This window comes from Chamaea fasciata, unplaced genomic scaffold (assembly GCF_029207755.1).
Source record: "Chamaea fasciata isolate MVZ Bird 193981 ecotype frontalis unplaced genomic scaffold, bChaFas1.0.hap1 SCAF_17, whole genome shotgun sequence".
NCBI lineage: Eukaryota > Metazoa > Chordata > Aves > Passeriformes > Sylviidae > Chamaea > Chamaea fasciata.
Genome location: NW_027094102.1, coordinates 3,394,951 through 3,416,372, shown reverse-complemented (window position 1 = coordinate 3,416,372; position 21,422 = coordinate 3,394,951). Strand labels below are relative to the sequence as shown.

At 49.3% G+C, this 21,422-nt stretch overlaps 1 protein-coding gene across 1 annotated transcript; it reads left to right on the top strand.

The window, feature by feature from the left end:
• The first annotated feature begins 1,412 nt into the window (after nucleotides 1-1,412).
• Nucleotides 1,413-20,947, top strand: APCDD1L (APC down-regulated 1 like). Its single transcript, XM_066198856.1, has 4 exons — nucleotides 1,413-1,768; nucleotides 13,231-13,342; nucleotides 14,719-15,277; nucleotides 17,612-20,947. Exons 1-4 carry the CDS (start codon nucleotides 1,732-1,734, stop codon nucleotides 18,374-18,376), a joined length of 1,473 nt encoding a protein of 490 aa, XP_066054953.1. The 5' UTR covers nucleotides 1,413-1,731; the 3' UTR covers nucleotides 18,377-20,947.
• Nucleotides 20,948-21,422: the final 475 nt, after the last annotated feature.

The following is a 21,422-nucleotide window of genomic DNA, read 5'->3' as shown; positions in this document are numbered from 1 at the left end:
TTTACCGAGAATGACTGGTTTGGGGAATTTGAGAAACAAAAAGAGATAAAAACATCAGCTAGAAAAAGGAGTGCCTGCATTACAAATGGACTTTGTTATTTTTTATCTTGGCAAGTATCATTAAACTTTAATTCTTTATGCACTCGTGACAGATAAGTTCGTCCCACTTCGCATTAAAGATGTTATGCATTATTTTTGACAAAGTCATTAAACCCATTGAGACCTCACCCCGGCACGCTGAAGGTCCTGCTTAGCAAATATGGGACTGTGGAATCAGGCCTCAACTTCTCCCCACTGCAATCAGCAGGAATACTGCTGTGAACTTGAAGACGAGCTTCCTTATTTCCCCCTAAAGTTTCCTTTTATTTGGTGAAAGAGCCGGTTTCACAAGGAAAAGTGAGTGTGCAGGGTCCTGGGGTTCTGCCGGGGGCATACATGTGTTTTGGTTTCTTTGCCTCATTTGCAAAAACTGAAACTAGTTTTTCAGTCTGGAAAAATGCATTAAACTTCAGCCTTTAGTGCCAGCACCGTAAGTGTTGACCTGGCAGAGCCGTGGCAGCTCAGCCTCTTCCCTCACTGCTTCCAAAGGCAGCTGAGCCCTCACACTGCGGGACACACGTGCTGCATTATGTGCTCGAAGGGAGCGAACAAGATGGTTCATCGATACTCACCGATACAAAGAGAAATGTTGTTCTGTCCAGGACACGTCTAAGTTCAGATTCGTGCTTTGCTTCCTGCCAAGAGCTGATTCTGAGTCCTTTATCAATCGCAGCTCTGTCCCACAGGCCTGGTTGGGGGAACGGAGAGGGGATGACTAGCATGGGCAAGCACCACCTGAGGTGGGCATTCTGACTTGTCCTCAAAAAGTCCCATATTTTTTCTGTGTAGAGTGTCGAGAGAGTTTTTAAGGGATTTACCCCATTCTTTTGATGGCCCTGGTGATAATGGAGGGTCTGAGGGCGCCATGGACACAGTGGGCAGGAGGACCAGGCTGTGGGGATGTGGGGACAATCCCTTCATGGCCTGAGGATAGAGGGACGATCCCCTCATGGTGTGGGGATGGGGGACGATCCCCTCTTGGCACGGCGATGACGAGACGATCCTCTCACGGCGTGGGGATAGAGGGACCATCCCCTCATGGCGTCCCACAGCGCTGAGCCGGCCCGGGCTCCCCAGGGGCCTCCACGACCTCGGGGCCCAGGGCAGCGGCACCGCCGCAGGTGGGGTGAGGTGGGGCCGGTCCCTGAGGGAGAAGCGCCAGGCCCGAGCCGGGTACGGACCTCGGTCCGTGGTGCCGGGCCGGGGCTGCCCTTCTCCTCCTCCTCCTCCTCCTCCTTCTCCTCCTCCTCCTCCCCCGCGTGTGCGGTGCGCGGCCGCATGTGGGGCGCAGGCGGCGGAGTCTCCACCTCTTCTGGCAGCGGGAACCTGTGGCTGCCAAGCTCCATTAAAGCCATCAGCAGCCGGGGGGACGCGCTCCGCGGCGAAGGCGGGGTGGGCTGCGGTGCTTAATTTTAAAATATATACTTTTCTGTTTTCGCCCCCCCCCCCTCTTCATCCCTTCGCAAGGCTCGGGTTGAGCAGGACGCCTGCGGGCTGAAGCCGGGGTGCCGCCGCCGCGGGCACCGGAGCGCCGGAGGCGGCCCATGGCTGCACCGCCGGGCGCCGCGCCCCGCTGAGCTCCGCGGGCACCGGCGGCGATCGCGCCTCTGGCCGGGACACACAGCGGGCACCATGGTCCGGTGCTGGTGGCTCGCAGGGCTGCTCGTAGGTAGGTGCCACCGGCGGCTGGTGCCGTCCCGCGGCGAGAGGACGGGAGGGCGAGCTGGTGGCGGAGTCGGGGTCGTGCCCTCATGAGGCTCCCCGTCACCTCCCTCACCCAGGCGGGCACAGTGGAGAGGCAGGAGCGGGCAGGAGGGCGCAGGGAGTTGGAGTGCTACGGGACTGACTTCATGGGGAGTGCAGAGGGACAGCCAGGAGTGTGCAAGAAGTGTGCGAGGAGAGCGCGGCGGACTGGGGAGGAGGATGCAGGAAAACGCAAGGGGAGTACGAAAAGGGGGCGAAGACGGAGCGAGACGACCAGGAGGGCACGAGGAAGTCGCACGGCGGCTCTCGCTGTGGCCGGCGCCGGGACGGGGATCCCGGGGTGCCCCCGCCCGGGCTGGAGGCACCTGGCGCCCGGAGCTCCCCGATCGCCGCTCCCTGCCCGGGTGTCACCCTCGGTGCCCGCCCGGCCCGGGCAGGGTTTCCCTCAGCCTCGGTGCCCGCCCGGCCCGGGCAGGGTTTCCCTCAGCCTCGGTGCCCGCCCGGCCCGGGCAGGGTTCCCCCGCCGTGCCGGGAGCTCCGCAGCTCCACCGCCGCTCGCCGCGGCAGGGACGGGCGGGGAGCGCCTCGGAGGGACCCCGGATCCCCGGGTTGCTGCCCCCGAGCTGTTGGGACAGCGAGCGGGGATAGAACCCCTGAAGCCTTTTCCGAGTGAGCGCCGTGCGGGGATGCCAGAGGGGCTGGCGGTCCGGTGCTGAGCTGCCCAGGGAGGTGCTGCTCTGGGGCTCAGCCTCTGCCTCCCACCCGAGGGTCCCGGAGTGGTTGGGGTCGCTGCCCCCCGCCCAGAGACAGTCGAGCATCCCCTTGGCCACCGCACACTCGGTTCCTGTCCCGAGTGTGGTGCACGGAGAGCATCCAGCACAGTTTAGCTGCAGGAAGGACTTAGAGGTGATTTTCTCTGGAGTTGGGAATTCTCCCTGGGAGGATCCAGCACCAGCCCTGGCAAGGGACTACCTCACAAGTAGCCTCCTGCTCCAGGGACGTGACACTGAGCCCCAGCTGTGCAGACAGACTCATGGAGCAGTGCAAGCTGCATCTTTGCGGCTCTCTTTCAGAAAGGCATCTTTCAACCCCACGGCTCTTGGAGCAGTTTCAGAAGAAAAGGTTCTGGCTTAAGAGACCATATGGGAGAACAAAGGCAACTGTGCTGTGAAAAAAACACAAGATGATTTCTGTTTACAACAAGGAGCAGTGTCTGAGGGAGACTTCTCTATCCTCAGACAGTATTTTCCTAGGAAATGCAGAGGACATCCTTGGTTGAGACTCCTGAACAGAAGGGACAGGTGAAAGGAAGGGTTGGGAGGATGTCCCTGAGGGCCCTGTGCAGTCTGGACACTGAAAGTTCAGGCACCTGGTTCCTGCTGCTCTTTCCACTGCTAAGTTCACTCATCTGAGGTTTTGGGCAGCAAATACCACACTGGCTCGCCTGTCCAGCTCAGAGCTTAGTGATCAAGGCAAAACAACTGTGTAGTGACAGCTATTGGATATTACTTGCATTAAGTGTAAAGGACCAGACTATAGAAAGAAACCTCTGAGCAGGGCACTTCTGTAGAGTTACTTTACTGTTCTCCTAACATGGAATCTTTGTTGTGTGTTCTTGCAAAATAAAGCTGAGAAATATGAATTCTCTAAGTATCTTATTAGCTCAAGTTTCTCTGCTCAGGGATCTGTTATACTGCATTATGTAACTTAACTCCCTGAAGTCTAATTAGAATAATTCTTTCTTAAATCCTCATGCAGCTTCTCTTAGTCCAGTCTAACCTAAACTCTCTGCTTCTTGCATCTGATGTCAGTGAAAGAATTTCCATTAATTTCAGTAAGAACGGAAACTGAACCTCAAAATTACAGTTTAAATGCCTAAGTCAGACCCAGAACTCATTAAAATCAAAGCAAGCATTGCTCACTGTGAGCAAGACTGGCATTCTGCATTTTGCATAAGGCTGAACATTAGCGTGAGCATGACACCAGTGCATAATTAGTTGAAAAACCACTTTAGTTAGGTAACTGGATCTGACTTTGGAGTCTCCTCCAGAAAAGAATCACTCATTCCTGGAAATGTCCCCAGAGACTTGCTGAGTTTTACCTAAGCTTTCATTAAAGTCTGTGCATTCCAATAACACTGGACTGATATTTTTCATGTGTAGCTTCTCCTACATGGTTTTAACATAAAAGATCTATTCTTGCTTTCAATGTTTATTTTTAAGTTTGAAAGTGACAGTGTTGAGGTAAGATAAGATCACCAGTTGCATTCAGTTAAGGGATTAGCAAGAGAATCCCGTAAGTGAGAAAAACATTCAGCATAGAGATGTGTGTCTATTTACACAATAATATATCTGTTCTTACTATTAAACCAACATCATTGTCTTTGGTTCAAATATTTATTTGGGTAATGTTTACTTAGCAAATTTTTTTTTTACCAAGTTGGTGGTTTTTATTCTTCATTTTTCAAGCTGGCCAAAAAAAAAAAAAAATCAAACAACTAATGTGCTATGCTGGATCGTGTGATGTGACTCTATTTGTTCTTTCAATAATTACAGGGTTACCCACGTTTCAAAGTATATGGATATAGATAAAAACAGGGCTGAGATGTAAAAAAAGCACAAGTGAAAAAAATGTGGTGTGGTTTCTATATTTTCCCCACAAGCACAAATTGTTGAGTAAGGAGATTTTCAAAAGCCAGAAATTGCTGTGAAGAAAACCAAAGCTGGAATCCAGTGCTAGGGGAGGCTGCATCTGGCAGAACAAAGTTTGGAAAGAGGTTTTGCTTTCAGTGGGATCCTGTGTTTCCCCACAACAGAGCATATGTCATCTATAAAGACAACACTTTCATGGGTGAGATAAAATCACAAAACCAACTTCAAAATTAGGAAGCACCTATACAATGCTCTTACACAAGTGCTTTGGTTTTCTTACTCATTTGCTGAGGAAGATAAAGGTTTGAAAGAAGAGAAACTTCCTGATTTTAAGATGGTGTATCTCAGATATAATAATCCCAAGAAGCTGACAGTGAGAACGTGAGAATTTCGATGTGTAACCCTTCTTCTGTAGGCTAAGAGTGCTGCCAGAAACTGAAAATATGATTCATAGAACAGCTCCTTCTCTTGCCATTTTAAATTGTGTAAGATCTCAGGGGTTAGTAAGATGCAATCTGTGGGTTTTTTGTTTTTTTTTTTTTTCTTTAAGGAGTTAAAAGGTCTCGTGGTTTAAAATGCATAGTTAGGAAAGTTCTGTTTCTGTGTCTTAGAAAAGAAGCTCTGATAACTATTTGAAATGCCAGAGCTTCAGGGTGTTAAGTGATAAGAGGATTGAAATCTATCACTAATTTTGAGTTTTAGCAGGGTGGTGGTGTGATAATTGTGGCTTTCATAGTGGCGTTTTATTGAATCATCACGGTTTGGATTCAGCTGAAACTGAACGCTGCAAAGCTCAGCTTGTGTGGCACTGTTAGACATTTGGATTGGTGCAACCTCTACTTAGAGCTGGTGTGAGGGGACATAAATCAACAGGAGAAGTCTCACCACAGAGTGCTTGAAGAGGTTTGCTTGAGTTTAGATTTGAAAAGAAGACTTTAAACTTGAGTGCATGTCAGGCACTGAAAAAGTTCCCCAAGGTTTCTCCTGGGTTAATAAGAAACACTGACAAATGTGTGACATTTTGGCCTTGTCTAACTCCAAGACTGTGGTCTTTGGAAACAGCTTTCTCCTGGCACTCTGGGATCAATGTATACACCAAGCTCCCCACTGAGACAATTGGATTCACCTTGTTCACACTCTCACTAAATCCACAAGTGCTGGACAGGGCAGGTTATGGCTTGGCTCTCCCCTGTTGATACAAAAACACAATGACATGTTATTTTTAAAGCTTTTCAGAGAAAAAAAAATCATTTTTCCAAGTTAGGCTGCCTGGAAAAGACAGATGAAAATATAAATGGCAGCAAAAGTTTACTGCAGAAAAGCTCCCAGAGTTTGTTAGTTTTGAGTAGCACAAGTCCTGTTATTAGATTATGCAGCACGTAGGTTGAATGTCAGCTTTGATTTTAGCATCTGTCGGCAGAGTTTAGGAGAACTGGAACACATCAAAACTTGGCTAATGTGGACAGGCTAAACAGTAGACTGAAATTTCAGGCTATCTAGAAACCACACCCAGACCCCAAAACACATGTTAGAAGTAACTTTAATTCTGTGCTCCAGCTGAACAAGTAACCCTTTTCTGTGGTCACTTGTGACTCTAAGTCAAACGTGTGTGTATTGCTGGTGTGGGCTCTGGATCAGTTTCCCTCCTTCCTGCAGAGCTTTTTTCTTGAGGATACCTTCTGCTATGACTGCTTTTGAATGCCCTTCTCATCCTTGGCTTTGCAGGAGCCAAGTAGCCTCAGAATATTAGATCCTATTAGATCCTATTTTTATTACTATAAACAGTATCCTTGCAGCAGCGCCAAGAGTCCTGTTGTGTTAGGTGCTAAATAAAGAGAGAACAAAAGGATTGTTCTTGCTTTAGTGGGTTTATAACCTAATTTCCTGGACTTAGATTTTCAACAGTGAGTACTTGACATGGCAGGGACCTGCTGGGATTCCCATCTGTGTCCAGCAGTTTAGTCCCTATTGCAGTTGCTTAGGTCTCTACATCCCTAAATGCCTTTGTGCATCCAGCCCTCCTTTCTAGTCCCGTGGAGGCCAGGCAGGGATTCTGAGGAGCAGGACAGTGAACAATGTGCTTACACAGGAGAGCAGCTGTCCCCCGTGGGAGCAGGGAACTGGGGCGGCTCCATGGCAGTGGGAGACTGAAAGGCCTCTCAGATTATCCCGCCAACTCCCTGCCAAGAGCGGGTTGTTCCCTGCTGAACTAATGCTTTGCTCAATCCCTCAAAATCCTGCCAAGCAAGTGGACTTAGGTTGCCTACTACATTGTGCCTCGAGAAGTTCCCTCTGCCATACAAGCCACATGTTTTTCCTCTCTTCATTCATTCCCAACAGAATCTTTTTATTCACTGCGAGGAATTCCTGCCCTTCCTTGGTGTTTGTGCTTTGTGAATATTTATAGGCTGTTATCATATCCATCTTGCTCAGCCAGGCTATATGTACTCCGCTCTTTTAATCTTCCTTTGTAACCCAATCCCTCCCACCCCCTCATCATTTTTTGTTGTTCTACTCTCAACTCCCGCCAGTTCCAGTTGCTCATTTTGCTTTGGGTAAACGCTGTATTTATGTTAATATTATGTGGTGGGTGGTCCTCTCTGCAGTCTTGGTCCATGTGAGTGATTTAGACGTTTGAAATGAGGTTGACATTTTATAGCCAAGCCATGGCTGATTACTGGTTCTGCTCTTCAAAGCACTCCAGGAAAAAATATGCTTAGCCATCACTACTAAAAATGGCCATGATAGCCACTAATAAAGTGTCTGTGCAGGGGGTCAGGGGCACTGCCAAAACTGGCATGGGTGCTCGATACATTCAAAACAACAATGTGGCATTAATTTCACATCCATGTGCTGATTTTTTCTGTTGGGTTTCCAATTCAGCTGAATTAAGGAATGTAGATGTAGTATTTGCCATTTGGTAAGAATGTGAATTCTGGTTAGAATTTAACTGAGTCATGATAGTAGCCCCGGGGTGTTGTTCAGCCTTGAACTGATCTGTCTTGCATTTGTTTTGGAAAACAAATGCTTCCCCCCATGGGCTGTCCCAAGCCTCTCACTGTTTAGGCACCCAGGGAGTTAGAGATCTCACTGTGGTCTCACCTGTCTCACCAAACTGAAATTCAAACTTTCAGCAGTTCTCAAGATAAAGATCTCTAATATCACTTTTCTTTCCTTTGTTTTCTTTTGGGTATGTACTTACCTGTGTCAAACTTACATGGCAATACTGACCAGAGTTAAACTCGAGTCAGGATATTCCAACTCTGTAGATTCTCAGATTTTGGCTCACAGCTGGACCCTATTCTCAAGCCTCTTGCCCTGTGTCCTGTCCCTGACTGGGCTGCCCAGTGCAGGGCTGGCAGCAGCACGGGCTCTGAGCTAAGGGCCAGTTACCCCTGAGCTGACCACAGTGGCTGGGCCAGCTGGGGCCACTGGGCTGCTCGGAATTGCTGCTCTGTTCTCCAGTAAATTCTCCAGTAAATCAGTAAATTTGTCCATGGACCAGTTTATCTGTAGAAAAAGCATAGACTGGTCTGAATCTGTGCAGCATCTGGGGTGAGAGGGAGGAACATGAAGTGAAATGGCTCCTGTCTCTGTCAGGACAGCAAGAATGTTGTGCGTAGAGCTCTGTTGTGTAACCTAAGAGTGGTGTTTTGGTGAGCATCAGCTGCAGGAGAGCTCTTGGGAGGGTGGACTCACATCTGGCTCTCTTTGGTTTGTCACCACAAGTCCTCTGTGCCAGTTCTTGCATGTCCTGCTTGATTCACCTCATTTGAGAATATCATGATCTGTAAGGTCCCTTCCAACCCAAACCACTGTGTGATCCCCCCTATCCCATTTCTCCTTTCCTCAAACAGAGTGTTTACTGTCAGTTTATGGGGATCAGCATCTTCTGAATAAGGTGCTGATGGGACCTTTCTTATTTACAGACTCCAGTAAAACTGGGATCAAGCCCTTGAATCCCATTTACAGTGTTAGGCTTGGTTGTCTTTGGGGTAAACAGCCAGAGAGGCAGTTTTAAGAAGCCATTTTATTTAAATGTCGTTTATACTGAAGAAGATCTTTGAGTTACTTCTCCTTCCTCCCCTTCCCTACCACAAATCCCATCTGTCTTGTCATCTGTCGCTGGACATGACACTTAACAAGAAAAATACGTGATTCCAGGATTCCAAGAGCAAAATATTTACTTCTCTAGTGCCTTAAAAACCTCCAGGCAACTCACCACAAGCCCTTCACTATTTTAATTGTGGATATGAGACAGATCAGAGAGTGTTCACAGCCTTAGAACAAAGCCAGGCTAAAACCATAGAATGGGATGTCTGAACTCGTTTGCCATTGTGCTAAAAGTATGTGGTGAAAGTATGTTTTGAAAACTTCTCTAAAATCCTAAGCTACTAGGGACTTTTGAGTTTCCTCTTAGGATCTGCAGGATTTCATGTATGATTATGCTCAGCTGTGCAGAGGAAACTCAAGGTGATGCTCTGCGATGATCGTTCGTGGGTAATACAGTTACTGTGCTAGCCCTGAAGGCATAACTGAGAAACATTTAGTGAATTCAAAGCATTTTATGAATATCATGAACTGAGCCCCAGACTGGTGAAACAGCTAAATGTGAATATACCCATTTTACAGACAAATAGGAGAAGGAATGAATAATAGAAATACTTTTCCAGAAACCAAGCAGTGCTCCAGTGAAAGCACTGGCATCCTCCCTCAACCACTTGACCACATTCTGGCTTCAGTTCAGGGAGGCATTACTAATCAGGAAAAATGCTCATGCACTGGCTTAATTTCAAGCACATGCTTAAGTTTCACTGAAACCAATTAGACTTAAGCATGTGCTTAAGTCCTGTCCTGAACTGTGTTCAGTTTGCATATAGGCAGAATGCAATGTTCTGCTGTGATACAGTTTTCCATCCCCAGTGGGTTATATTTAAATTTTATAACTTTATAATATTATAATATAAAATTTATCTCTTCCCACAGAGCTGTTCTCTTGGGAATGCCTTTTTCTGAGTGAATTAAAAGCACCACTAACTTAATCTCCACACAAATGCAAGAAAAATTGATTTGCTAAATACAACCGTTTTGTTTGCTTTTAAAAGAATGCTTATTCCTTTAGTGGCCAACCCAAAATCCATTCTGTGCGCTCTCAGGAGAGAAAAATGCTAAAGAAACACTGTTTTGCTCTGTTAATGAAGTCTGTGTGGAAAAGTATAATTCACTTATGCAAAATATATTGATACATTTCTTATCGTCTATTTCTTTCCAGTCTGAACATTCCTCAGAAAATATCAAAGGTTTTATGTCATCTCTAAACGAAGAAATGTGTAATGCTCCATGACTTCAGGCCCCGATCTTATCCCTGTGAATGGGTGACTAACTGAAACATTAGAATTATAAATGGGAATGATAAATTCTGGCCATAGGAGGCAATAACATGTAACAGATTAAACAATCTAGCTCTGGAGAAGAGCTGATCCACAGTAACTAATTTGTTTCAAACTGTAATATATGCATTTTCTTCTCCGTTTATGAAGAAACAGATGTGTGACTCAAGTTTGCTTTTTTCCAGAGTCAATCTGCTTGGGGGAGCACAAACAGGATTTGTTTCCAGGGAGGAATATGACAGCACTTCTCTCTTGGTTGATAGTTTTTTCCTTTAGAAGTGAGAAGTGGCTCTGCATCTGGAGCACACAGCACTTGTGTAGCACAAGGCTCTCATTTCCAGGCTTGGCCGTTGCCTCGGAATCTTTCACCTTAATTTTACCAACAATTTACTGTGGGGAGAACTTGAGAATTTCCAGTTCTGCCCTTCTTATCGTTTGATGCCGTGGATCTGATTTTCCTTAAAGTGGTTTATACAGATGAGGGTCAGAATAGCCGGTCTGCAGGTGCTGCTGGTGCTGTTTGCTCAAGGCTTGATCCGGTTTGTGCTGATTGCAGTGATGTTTTCAGCTCTGCCACCCCTGACTGCCTGAGTGCTTGTGCAGCCCCCTTGCTCCGAGGCTTTGGGGCAGTCTTTGGGATGCAGCACACAGCCGAAAACTGGGAAAAGCCCCTGTTTTGTCCAAGTACTGTGCTGGGGAGCTCTCTGGAAACGCTTGTGGGTAATCGATACAGATGGACGGCACAGCGAGCGGGGGGAAGAGATCAGTTCGGCATTTTTTTAGATTTTCCTATGAATGAGGATTTTTGTCTTGAGTATGAATTATGAATAATTCCTTCCTCCTGCCCAAGAACTCTACAGAGCAGTTAATTCGTGTGTCTCCTAAGACAGAGGAGCTGCTCTGATGCACTTTACCAGGGGCTGAGTAACAGAGTGACATATGAGTGACAGCAGCTTTATGCTGCTCTTGGAATAGAGAAGTGCTCTAACTACAGATTTTAGGTGCGGGACTGAACTTTTCCAGCTTGAAAGGATGTTTGGATCTGGTGGGGCTGGAGTATTTGAGAGAAAAAAAAAGCAGCCACAAAATTTGGACACAAGCCAATAGCTTTTGGTTTGAGGATGCATCCAGCTTGGAGCCTTGTGCTCAATTAAGTAAGACAAAATCCTTAGGAATTCCCATAATATCAAATATTTACATTCTGGAGACTTTTTTTCTTTTCTTTCCTTTCCCCATGAAGTTTGATCCCGATTATAAAAATTCCCTTTTGTATTGAATGTGTCAAAATGCAGTGATTGCGTTGCCAAAGTGTCTTTGCTCCCAAACAATGTAGACTATTAGTGTTTCTGCCAAGAGTAGCACGAAGGGGTCAGTGAGATATTGAAGCTTCTGCTGCAATAAACACATGCAGAGCTCAGTTTGTGAGTTGACTGGGTAATATTGTGTATATTTTATAGCTGCATTCTATATATCTATAGACTGCACTGATACCTCTGGAGTCTTTCTGTGGTTATGGGCAAGAGTTTATCTGACCCTTATGTCCATTATTACCTCTAATACAAATACAATTATTTCTTAATTTACTGTATTCTCTAGGATAATAATTTTGTGTGTGTTTGAAGTGTGGTTCACTTTGGACTGCCCTTGTTCTGATGACTTTCCAGTATTTAGGCCTCTTAGGGCAGTCAAATGAATCTTGGCATATTCTGCACTGAGTTAAAAAAAAAAAAAAAAAAAAGCCCAGGGAGTAGGGAGGAGCACACAGGACCAGAGAGTAAAGTCATGGCAGAGCTGGGATGAGGATACAGATCCCCAGCTCCTAATGGCTCTCCTAAATAGGCACCCATGGGGCAACCTCACACATGCTGCAGCTGCCAAATTAGAGGTTTAACTAATAGCAGTGGGTTTTGTAATCCCGTATTTCCCCATTTTCACATGAAGAATCACAGGAACTGCATTTTAGGAAGCACGAGTGCAAGCAATTGTGTAGGAGTTGGCTGTGCCTGCTCACCTCGTCCAGCCCTTAAGGATGATAAGAACAGTTAAGATGTAAGAACAGTTTGGGAGCAGACTTACAGCAGTTGTGAGTCTGCTCCCAAAAGTGCCCTGAACTCTAATAATTTGTCTTTCCAGCTGTTTAATGCTCTCCAGTGCAGGGTGAGGTACCAGAAAATGCAAGGTTGGTTTTCCTGGCCTTTGGGTGCTGCTCTCCTGCTTCACTGGGGGCTTCCCTTTCCATGTGTTTATTCCTTTTGTGATAGTTCAGGCTTTGTGTGCTTAAGTCTATACAAATACATTTCAAGTGACCTGTAAAACCTTCACAAATGGCAGCACCGTAGTGAAGTGACCGAATTCATCCATCAGATAAAAGTCTGAAGTTATTGAGTGGGAATCCCTCTCCTTTTAGAGGGGATTTAGTGGGGCTCCCTTTCCGGGAGCCTCTGACTCGCACAGCAGACATTTAATTACCAAATTCCCACTTGACTTGGTCCAGAGCTTGTATATTGTGACTCTGTGTCTTCATCTCCTTGTCTGAGGCTCAGGGTGTGCAAACCTTTCACGTCCTCATTCTGTGGGAAGGCGACACATAGATGTCGGATCTTTTGTCCCAGCTGATAGGCAGTCTGGAAAGCAACCTGAGTCCTAACATTGGTATGAAGTGAATAAAAGTTGGCTTCAAAATGTCCAGCACACTCCTGGGTAAAATGCAAAGTACAGCTGGAACAAACGAACCCCATCTGGGCTTCATAAAGCCCTGGCTGGGCTGAGCTCCAGTGGGACCAGGGTCAGTCGTACCGCAGAGGATCAGTGGGGTTTCAGGAGGTGCTTCACCGAGAGCTCATTCCATGGTGCCGTGAAGAGGGAAATCCCAAGTTTCTCAGAGAAGCAAGCCCGCAATGAGTTCCGCAGAGTGCTTAAGTAAAGAGTGAATAATGTAGGAATATACGTACATATGTGTGTGTGCATGCAAAGGTCTTCAGGATTTAGCTGAGTGTTCACACATTCCCTAAGCCAATAACATCCGTTGTTATGGGAAATGAGGTAAGTGACAGAATTACTGTCCTTATGGCGGGCGACAGGCGAGGCCGGCGTTCCCATGCTGTAATTCCCCGTTCCAGCCACTGCCTCAACAATAGCATGAGAGGGGGACAACACGAACAAAGAGCGCTCGGTTTTATTTGAAGGTTTCATCTAAAAACCAGTCGGCTTCAGATGAAACTCAAGTCGGCAAACTCGAGCCAAAAAAACAAACCCCGCGTCCTCAGCTAAGAGTTTTCCGCGGAGCGATCCGGCCCGGGGCGCGTTCATCCCGCGGGGGGCTCGGCGGTCGGGGGGCTCGGCCGGCGCTGCCCCCGGGGCTGACCCCGCGCCCCCGTGTCCCGCAGCCTGCGCGGCCGCCGAGCCGCGCTGCCGCCAGCAGCTGCGCCACCTGCAGGACAGCGCCGGGACCGCCGCGCCGCTGCCGCCCCGCCTGGAGGGGCGCTGGGTCTCCACCGGGTAAGGAACCCCCAGAACCGGGTAAGGCATCCCCAAATCCCGGCAAGGGACCCCCAGAACCGGGTAAGGGACCCCCAGAACCCGGGTAAGGTATCCTCAAATCCCGGGCAAGGGACCCCCAGAACCCGGGTAAGGCATCCCCAAATCCCGGGCAAGGGACCCCCAGAACCCGGGTAAGGTATCCCCAAATCCCGGGTAAGGCATCCCCAAATCCCGGGTAAGGCATCCCCAAATCCCGGGCAAGGGACCCCCAGAACCCGGGTAAGGCATCCCCAAATCCCGGGTAAGGCATCCCCAAATCCCGGGTAAGGCATCCCCAAATCCCGGTAAGGGACCCCCAGAACCCGGGTAAGGTATCCCCAAATCCCGGGTAAGGGACCCTCAAATCCCGGGTAAGGTATCCCCAAATCCCGGGCAAGGGACCCCCAGAACCCGGGTAAGGTATCCCCAAATCCCGGGCAAGGGACCCCCAGAACCCGGGCAAGGGACACCCAGAACCGGGTAAGGTATCCCCAAATCCCGGGCAAGGGACCCCCAAAACCCGGGTAAGGTATCCCCAAATGCTGGGCAAGGGACCCCCAGAACCCGGGCAAGGCATCCTCAGACCCCGGGTAAGGAACCCCCAGAACCGGGTAAGGTATCCCCAGATCCCGGGCAAGGCACCCCCAAATCCCGGATACGGCACCCCCAAATCCCGGATAAGGCCCCCCCCAGACCCCCCGGGTAAGGCACCTCCAGACCTTGGGAACATGACCCCTCTCCCCTGACAATGTGCCCCTAAAACCACGGGAAAGACACCCCATACCATGGGAAGGAACATCCATCTCAGCTTGCCCCAGATTCCCAGGAACATGCATTTAACACCCCGGGTAATCCACCTTGTTCTCCTGGGAGGGCACCCCCATCCACTGGGAATGAATCCCCAGACCTCTGGAGGACCTCAGAATGGATCCGCAGAGGCCCCAGCCCCTCAGCGCAGCTCCTGCCCGCGCCCTGTACAGCAAACTGCCAGGCAACAAGAAGTTCCCTTCTCCCCTTCCCCAAGCCCTCATTGACATCTGGAGGAGGGCAGGGACCCCTGGGTGCTCCTGGAGCCTCCTGCTACTTCCCCATCGGGGTGCAGAGCAGCCCTGATTCCCGCTGCCCTCTGCATGCTTCCCTGTGGATGTGCGTCCAGTGTAACATCCTCTGCCCATCACTCTCAGTTGGTAGCAGACACCCAGACTGTAAAACCACCCAAGGGTGGCCACATGTGTGGGAGGCTCTCATCCCCGATGCTGCTCCCACCTCTGCTCTCCCCTGTCCTCCCGCACCCCGGCTGCCCTGGGAGGGATTTCTCCCCGTTCCACCGTGGCTCAGCGCTGCCTTCCCCGCAGGTGTGAGGTGCGGCCGGGACCAGAGTTCCTGACCCGATCCTACCTCTTCTACTCCAACCGGCTCTTCAAGGCTCTCCAGTTCTACTACTGGGACCCTTCCTGCCGCGACCCCTCCTACTCGCTGGTCATCAAGGGCAAGCTCCGGCTGCGCCAGGCCTCCTGGATCACCCGCGGGGCCACCGAGGCCGACTACCACCTCCACAAAGTGGGCATCGTGTTCCACAGTCCGAGGGCCATGCGGGAGGTGGCCTCCTGGATCAACCAGACCTCCGGCGAGGGCTGCCGCGGCTTCCTGCCCCCGGGCCGCTCCTGGGCGCCCGGAGCCCTGTACGAGGTGCTGAGCGCCAAGACGGAGCGCGACTGCACCGCCGCCCTGGGCTTCGCCATGCACGAGCTGAGCCTGGTGCGTGTGGAGAGGCACTTCCAGCCCCTGCTGCAGCCCCAGCAGAGCGGGAGCCGGCTGGTGGAGGAGCTGTACCTGGGGGACATCCACACGGACTGGGGGGAGAGGCTGCACTACCGCCCCACCGGCTACCAGCGCCCCATGCAGAGCGCCCTGGTAAGGATGAGGCCTTTGCACGCTCCCCTCACTGCAGCAGGGCTTTGGCAGCAGTTCCCTGACTGTTCCTGTAGCACCTGGCAGCACCTGGCCCCTCAGTCCCAGGGACACGCAGGTGAGGCGGTGCAGCGGTGCCATCCCGGGTGCTCCGGGGCATGTGGGCTTCACCCTCTGCCTTCTGGAGAGAACAGGACCAGGGCGGGTGAAAGCTCAGCAAAACCAGCATGGGAAACAAGCCTGCACTGACAAGGGCCTGGGCAGCTTTTGTTAGGGCCACGTTTTCCTAGGAAATGCAGTTTCCTTGTTTCCCGCACCAAAGTCAGTGAAGGCTTCGGGCTGCACGTTGTTAGAGCCTGTCTGCTCTGCCCTTCATCTGCCTGCCCTCTCCTTGCTCCTTGGGGTGTGCTCCAGGCTCCGGGGAACAAGGGATCTGCCATTAACTCTTCAGTCCGTGGTGTAATGCCAGTAGCACAGGAAGCTGCCCCCAATACAGTAATGTTAAATCAGACTGCCATTTTGAAGTACATAAAACTGAGCAGCAGAGTTGGTTGCCTTTTATTCTATTTTATTTTCTGTTTTATAGCGACTTAGTTTATTCCCAGGAAAGCAGCTTTCCATCTGAATCGAAGCTGATCAAATCAGAAATGGTAGAGCAGTGAGATGGGATGAAAAAAACCTCTCTGAATTATCCCAGATAGAAGGGAAATAAATAGTAAAAAAAGTATTTGGGACAACGTTTCCCCACACCCCGAACTACACCAACTGAACTTTGAAAAACAGAGCAACACTCCTCTCCCTCTCAAAAGTAACATTCTCCAATTGGTTAAACTTGTGTTATCTTGGGCCAAAACCATATATATGAGCAAAACCAGATGGTAAACATAAACACTCTTAAAAGTTAATTTAAAACCAAACCTAAAGATACTGAAATTCACTCTCTGAATGCAGCCCTGTAATTAATCAGCCAACAGCTCTCCAATGGACCTGCACATGATGTCACCACTTGGCGATAATTAGAAGCTGCCATACATTAGAAATAACTTCACACGACTGGTTTAAGCAAGTAAGGGTTTTGCTCCGTGTCTGTAGTAATAATTTTATTGGGCACAGGATTTTTTTTTCTTTTTTTTTTTTTTCTTTTTTTTGAAAGAATTTTATTTTCTGTGAACTGACATCCATTTGCCTGTGCTGGTGAGTTACACAGCTACGTCAGGAATTATTTTTTACTTTCTTTATGAAAATATCACTCTTTTTCCCTTAAATTTATATCTGTTTTAAAGAAACCCATTCTCCCCAAATTACCTTTCATTATCAAAGAATTTCCTGCCAAAGGAGAGCATATATATTTGCCAACTTCTGGGATTATTTAGCCATAATGTACTGTGTACTGTCAGCACTCATTACTGTGACAGTAGCAGTAAAGCAAGCTGAAAATGACTAAATTACAGTAGACTCCAATCAACTTGCATGTAAATTACCCACCCTACAGTTAACTACTGAGTTATTTAACCTTCTTGCCTATGACAGTTCAGTAAAGATTAGCTCGTGTTCTAGAAAATTATATAATGTTCCAACCCTGCTTATTTAAAAATAAATCAGTTGTGATATATGAAGTACAAGAAAAAAATTTCCAAGCTACACAAAACCCCTGCTGGCAGCGGCTCGGGGGCAGGGCTGGTTTGACTCAGAGCTCTGCACCGGCGGGGAAGCGAAGGTCAGGGCCTCCTTCTGCAGAGGGCTCTTCTCTTCTCCCGTTCTGGCTGCTGGGAAAACCCCACGTCCCCCTCCCGGCTCATCCCGGTCCTCCCCCGCATCCCTGGATGTGGGAGCACGGGCAGGAACGGGGCGCGGGGCAGGCAGGACCCCTCGGGCTGTCCTGGAAAAGCTGCAGCTCCAGCAGCTCCCCGCGGCCGGGTGTCACAGCTCCTTTCGTTCCCAAAAGCTGCGGCGTCGTTCTGTTCTGGCACCGCCCTCATCCTCACTCACAGCTCGCCGTGGAAAACTGACGGGGAACACCCTGGATGTCCCGAGGGAACGTTCCCCGTCCTGGAGCGGCTCTGCTCTTGCCCTGGGCTCGCTCTCGGGCTGTCCTCAGCAGCCCCAGCACAGCCCGGTGTCCTTCAGCTACCAGAATAGCAAAGAGCAGGGCAGCGCTTTATCTCCCTTAATCTGCTCGGCAGCCTGTGCCAAGCTCCCCGCAGTTCCGCACCCTGCTGCGGACGAGGGGAGTCGCAGCTTTTGAAATATTCCGGAAGGGTTGTTTTGGTTTGTTTCTTTGGGTTTTTTTTTTTCGCTTCCCAGTTGCAGAACTGTTATTTTTCTGTCCCCCTGCAGCACCACGCGCACCCTTGCCCGGCGTGTGCGATTATCTCCAGGGCCGATGAGCACCACCCGCCGATCCTGCCCGCCCGAGCCGCGCTGCCCATGCAGCTCAGCGGCAGCTGGGTCAGCACCCACTGCGAGGTCCGCCCGGCCGTGCTCTTCCTCACCAGGTACTTCACATTCCACGGCAACAACCACACCTGGGAAGGGCATTACTATCACTACTCCGACCCGCTCTGCAGGCAGCCCACGTTCACCATCTACGCCTCCGGGCACTACAGCCAGGGCATCCCCTCCTCCAAGGTGCGCGGCGGCACCGAGCTGGCTTTTAAAGTCACCCAGGCTCGGGTGACGCCCATGGACCAGGTGACGGTGGTGATGCTCAACTCCTCGGAAGCGGGAAGCTGTGGCTTGACGGGCTCCTGGAGCGTCGGGGTGGAGCAGGATATAACACCCACGAACGGATGTTTGGCTCTGGGTATCAAGCTGCCCCACACCGAGTACGAACTGTTCAAAACGGAGCGGGACACGCAGGAGCGCAGCCTCCTCTACATCGGGGAGCGGCCCACGGACGGCTCCAGCCCCGACAGCCCCGACAAGCGGCCCACGTCCTACCAGGCCCCTCTGATCCAGTGTGCTGCAGCCTCGGAGGAGTTCTCCAGCTACATTAGTCTGAAATACGTGGGAAGAAAGGATGCCAATGGGATCGAAGCACTAAAACCTTTGCCTGTGGCCTTTTTATTGTTTATAGCACTTCTGTTTTTAAGATGGGACTAGTTATCTCTTCAGGTGCAGCGCAGAATTCAGATAAATCTTGGTGCTAGCGTGATTTTTATTTCCTTCAAATGAGCACATCTGGAATCAGTTTTACTCAGATTTGGAAACACTTTTTAAAAACACCCAATAGTGAACGAAGCCAAGGAGATATGCCTGACTCCACACTGTTTGTCCTGTGGCTTTATTGCCTAATCTCCCCTCTTTGCGTGCAAATTTAATGTAGTGACACGGATGCACTGCACATTGCAACAGATAATTTAGCAACACGAGGGGGGGAAAGAGTGACATCAATTAAAATTGCTGCTTTGAGCTTTTGACATTGCTAAGATTTAATCAAGAGCTTGATTCAGATGTAATTCAAACATCCGAAGTGTTTGCTGCTGAGTTTCTTTGAGGTTAAGTTCCCTCCCATCACACTCCTTTTTGCTGTTCATGCAAATTTAATCCGCAGAGTCAGTCAGCAATAAACAGTCAGCAAGTGTTCTTGAGAAGGGCACGGTTCACATGCCTCTTGCAGTTCACAGATATTTTCTGCACTTTGCCTGTGTGTGTCACACGCAGGGCCCCACAGTCAGTCTTTGCACTTGGAGGTGCCCAGAACAGCCCTCACAGAGGGCTTGGCTTTTCCACCTGACCCTGGGCATAGATTACAGTAGATGGAGAACACTTCTGTGCACAACAGCTCCACGCCTCAGCATTCCCCGGCTGCAGCAGCGCTGTTGTCCCTGCTGTGTTACCCCAGCTCTCCAGTGCAGTGCTGGCCTGGCTGTGAGACACCAGCAGTGTCCCCGTGCCACTGCTGCCGTGCCCGGCACAGGCACCATCACCACGAGCTGTGGGAAGGGGAAGATCCCTCAGCAGCCTTCTCAGGCCATGTATTTTCACTGCCTCCTCATTAGTTACTGGCACAGCAGTTGTTAATCCAGCTCTCCTCTCAAAGTGTCACTTCCAGCCTCGTTCCTGTACAGATGTTTTATAAATCTGCCTCTGGTGAACAATGAGCTGAAGAGATTGCTCAGATCAGACAGCACAGTCAGGTCAAACTGATTCCTACTGACAAGCAGGACAAACTATGAAATTATATTCCCTGTCTGCTGCAGCTAAGCATCATATAACTTCCTCGAGAAGCCCTTCTCCAGCAGCTAAATCCTCTCCAAATAAGCCTATATATCTTACCCACAAAAAATATTTTTGTTAAAGCAGCTATGCAATAGCCACCTTCTTAATGCTGTATTTACGAACTTGCAGCTTGTACTTAGATAAATTATGGGGTTTATAACACAAAAATACTTTGGGGGGATCTGTACATTAATAATTCAAATGAGATGCTTATTAAATGCATTACACTTGTGACATAAATGTTGTCAGCATGTTCACATGTTCCAGGCATGACCCAATATTAGTCATGCACATAAACAGTTCTGCTCGAAGGTGATCACAAAAGGGCCAGGCCTGGCTGCCTTGCCTTGGGTTCCCTCCCGAATCCCTGGAGACTTCAGCAGGCAAATCTTATTTCCAGTCTTGCTGGTTGTGCTTTGTTCCCTGCTGCTACATGGAGATCCATGGGCAACTTGGAAGTGATCTCAGAGAAGGTGACGTCTCCTTGGGGATGTTCCCATTAGGATGCTGTGAATTGGGCCAAGTCCTGGGCAGCTCAGCTGCACCTCCTGTAAGCCATGCACTGGCAGAAGTTTTCCTTCAGGAGTTTCCCATCACTGAGCTCACCACAGCCCAGGGAAAGGCTCCTACGGCTCCCACCACTCCAGGTACCTGCTCTGCAGGACACAGATGCCCATGGCAGGAATAGGGAACAGCCTTGTGCTGCCTTTGGAGCGTGGGTGGAGGAGAGACAAGGCAATTCCTGCCCTACATTTACCCCCATGAATCAGCTTTGTGTGCAGATCCTTTGTTTTCATTTACACGGCACGGATATGGATTAAATTTAACAAGTGTCCGGGTCCTGCATGGTGTAAAAGCTCTTACAAGGCCACAGATCCTTTCCAGGTGGGGATGGGATTAACGCGATGTGAAACACCATCACACACTGATGCACTGTTTGCAACAAGCCCTTGGGAAGGCTCTGCCCTGCAGCAGCTCAGGCACCACTGGCTCCAGCAGCACCAGCTCCCCACTGCTCGGCTGGCTGAACTTCCCTGTGAAACCTCATCAGGAGACTCCTTGTCCTCTTCCCCCCTCTAAGTACGCCTCTGAGAGGAAAAAAACCCATGAAGAGCTATTTGCATAAATATCGTAACTTTTATTGTTCTGTTCACAGTTTTTGAAGACGCATTGCTAAATTACACAGTTATTCTCTCTTAAGAATTTGTGCCTTTTCCCAATTTGAGTTTGCCTGGCTTCGACTGCCAGTCGGTGATTCTTGTGCTGCTTTTTAAGATCAGAGAGCTGCAGTGTGCAGTATTTTCTGCCTGTGAAGGTACTAGTGCACTGTAATCAAGACAGCCTCAGTTCTGGTAGAAGAACTCAGCCAACTTGAGTTTTCTCTCACCCTCTCTAAGGCATTTTCACACTCCACCAGTAATTTCTGAATCTTTTTTTTTTTTTTTTTTTTTGCATCCATTCCAATTACTCAGCTCCTCTTGTAGAATGTAAATATTCAAATTGCATCCAAAATTCCCAACTCTCCCAGCTGAGACATACAGAAGGATAATCACTTACAGCTAACAGTAATTAAAAACAAGAACACATTCGTATTCATTAGGCTTTTACCCTGGGACGGCACTGGGATTGTACATGGAGCTGTTATTCATTCTGGTCCTGGCTATGGATTTTGTTATGTTTTTATCAGTAGAGATTTTGGATCTGTGTTCCTCAGTGATCTGGAACCACTGAATCTGCCAGGTCCCTGCAGAACCCTTCCCTGGGCATCCCCATTTCACTGTGGCTCTCTCTGAGCTGCAGCAGTGTGTGATTGTCAGGGAACACAACAGACTCAGCTCCCTCTCACCCCGAAGAACTGAAACCCCAAAGACAGACTGAAAGGACTTACACCATGCTCCAGCAGGAACATCCATCTCCTTTTCCATCC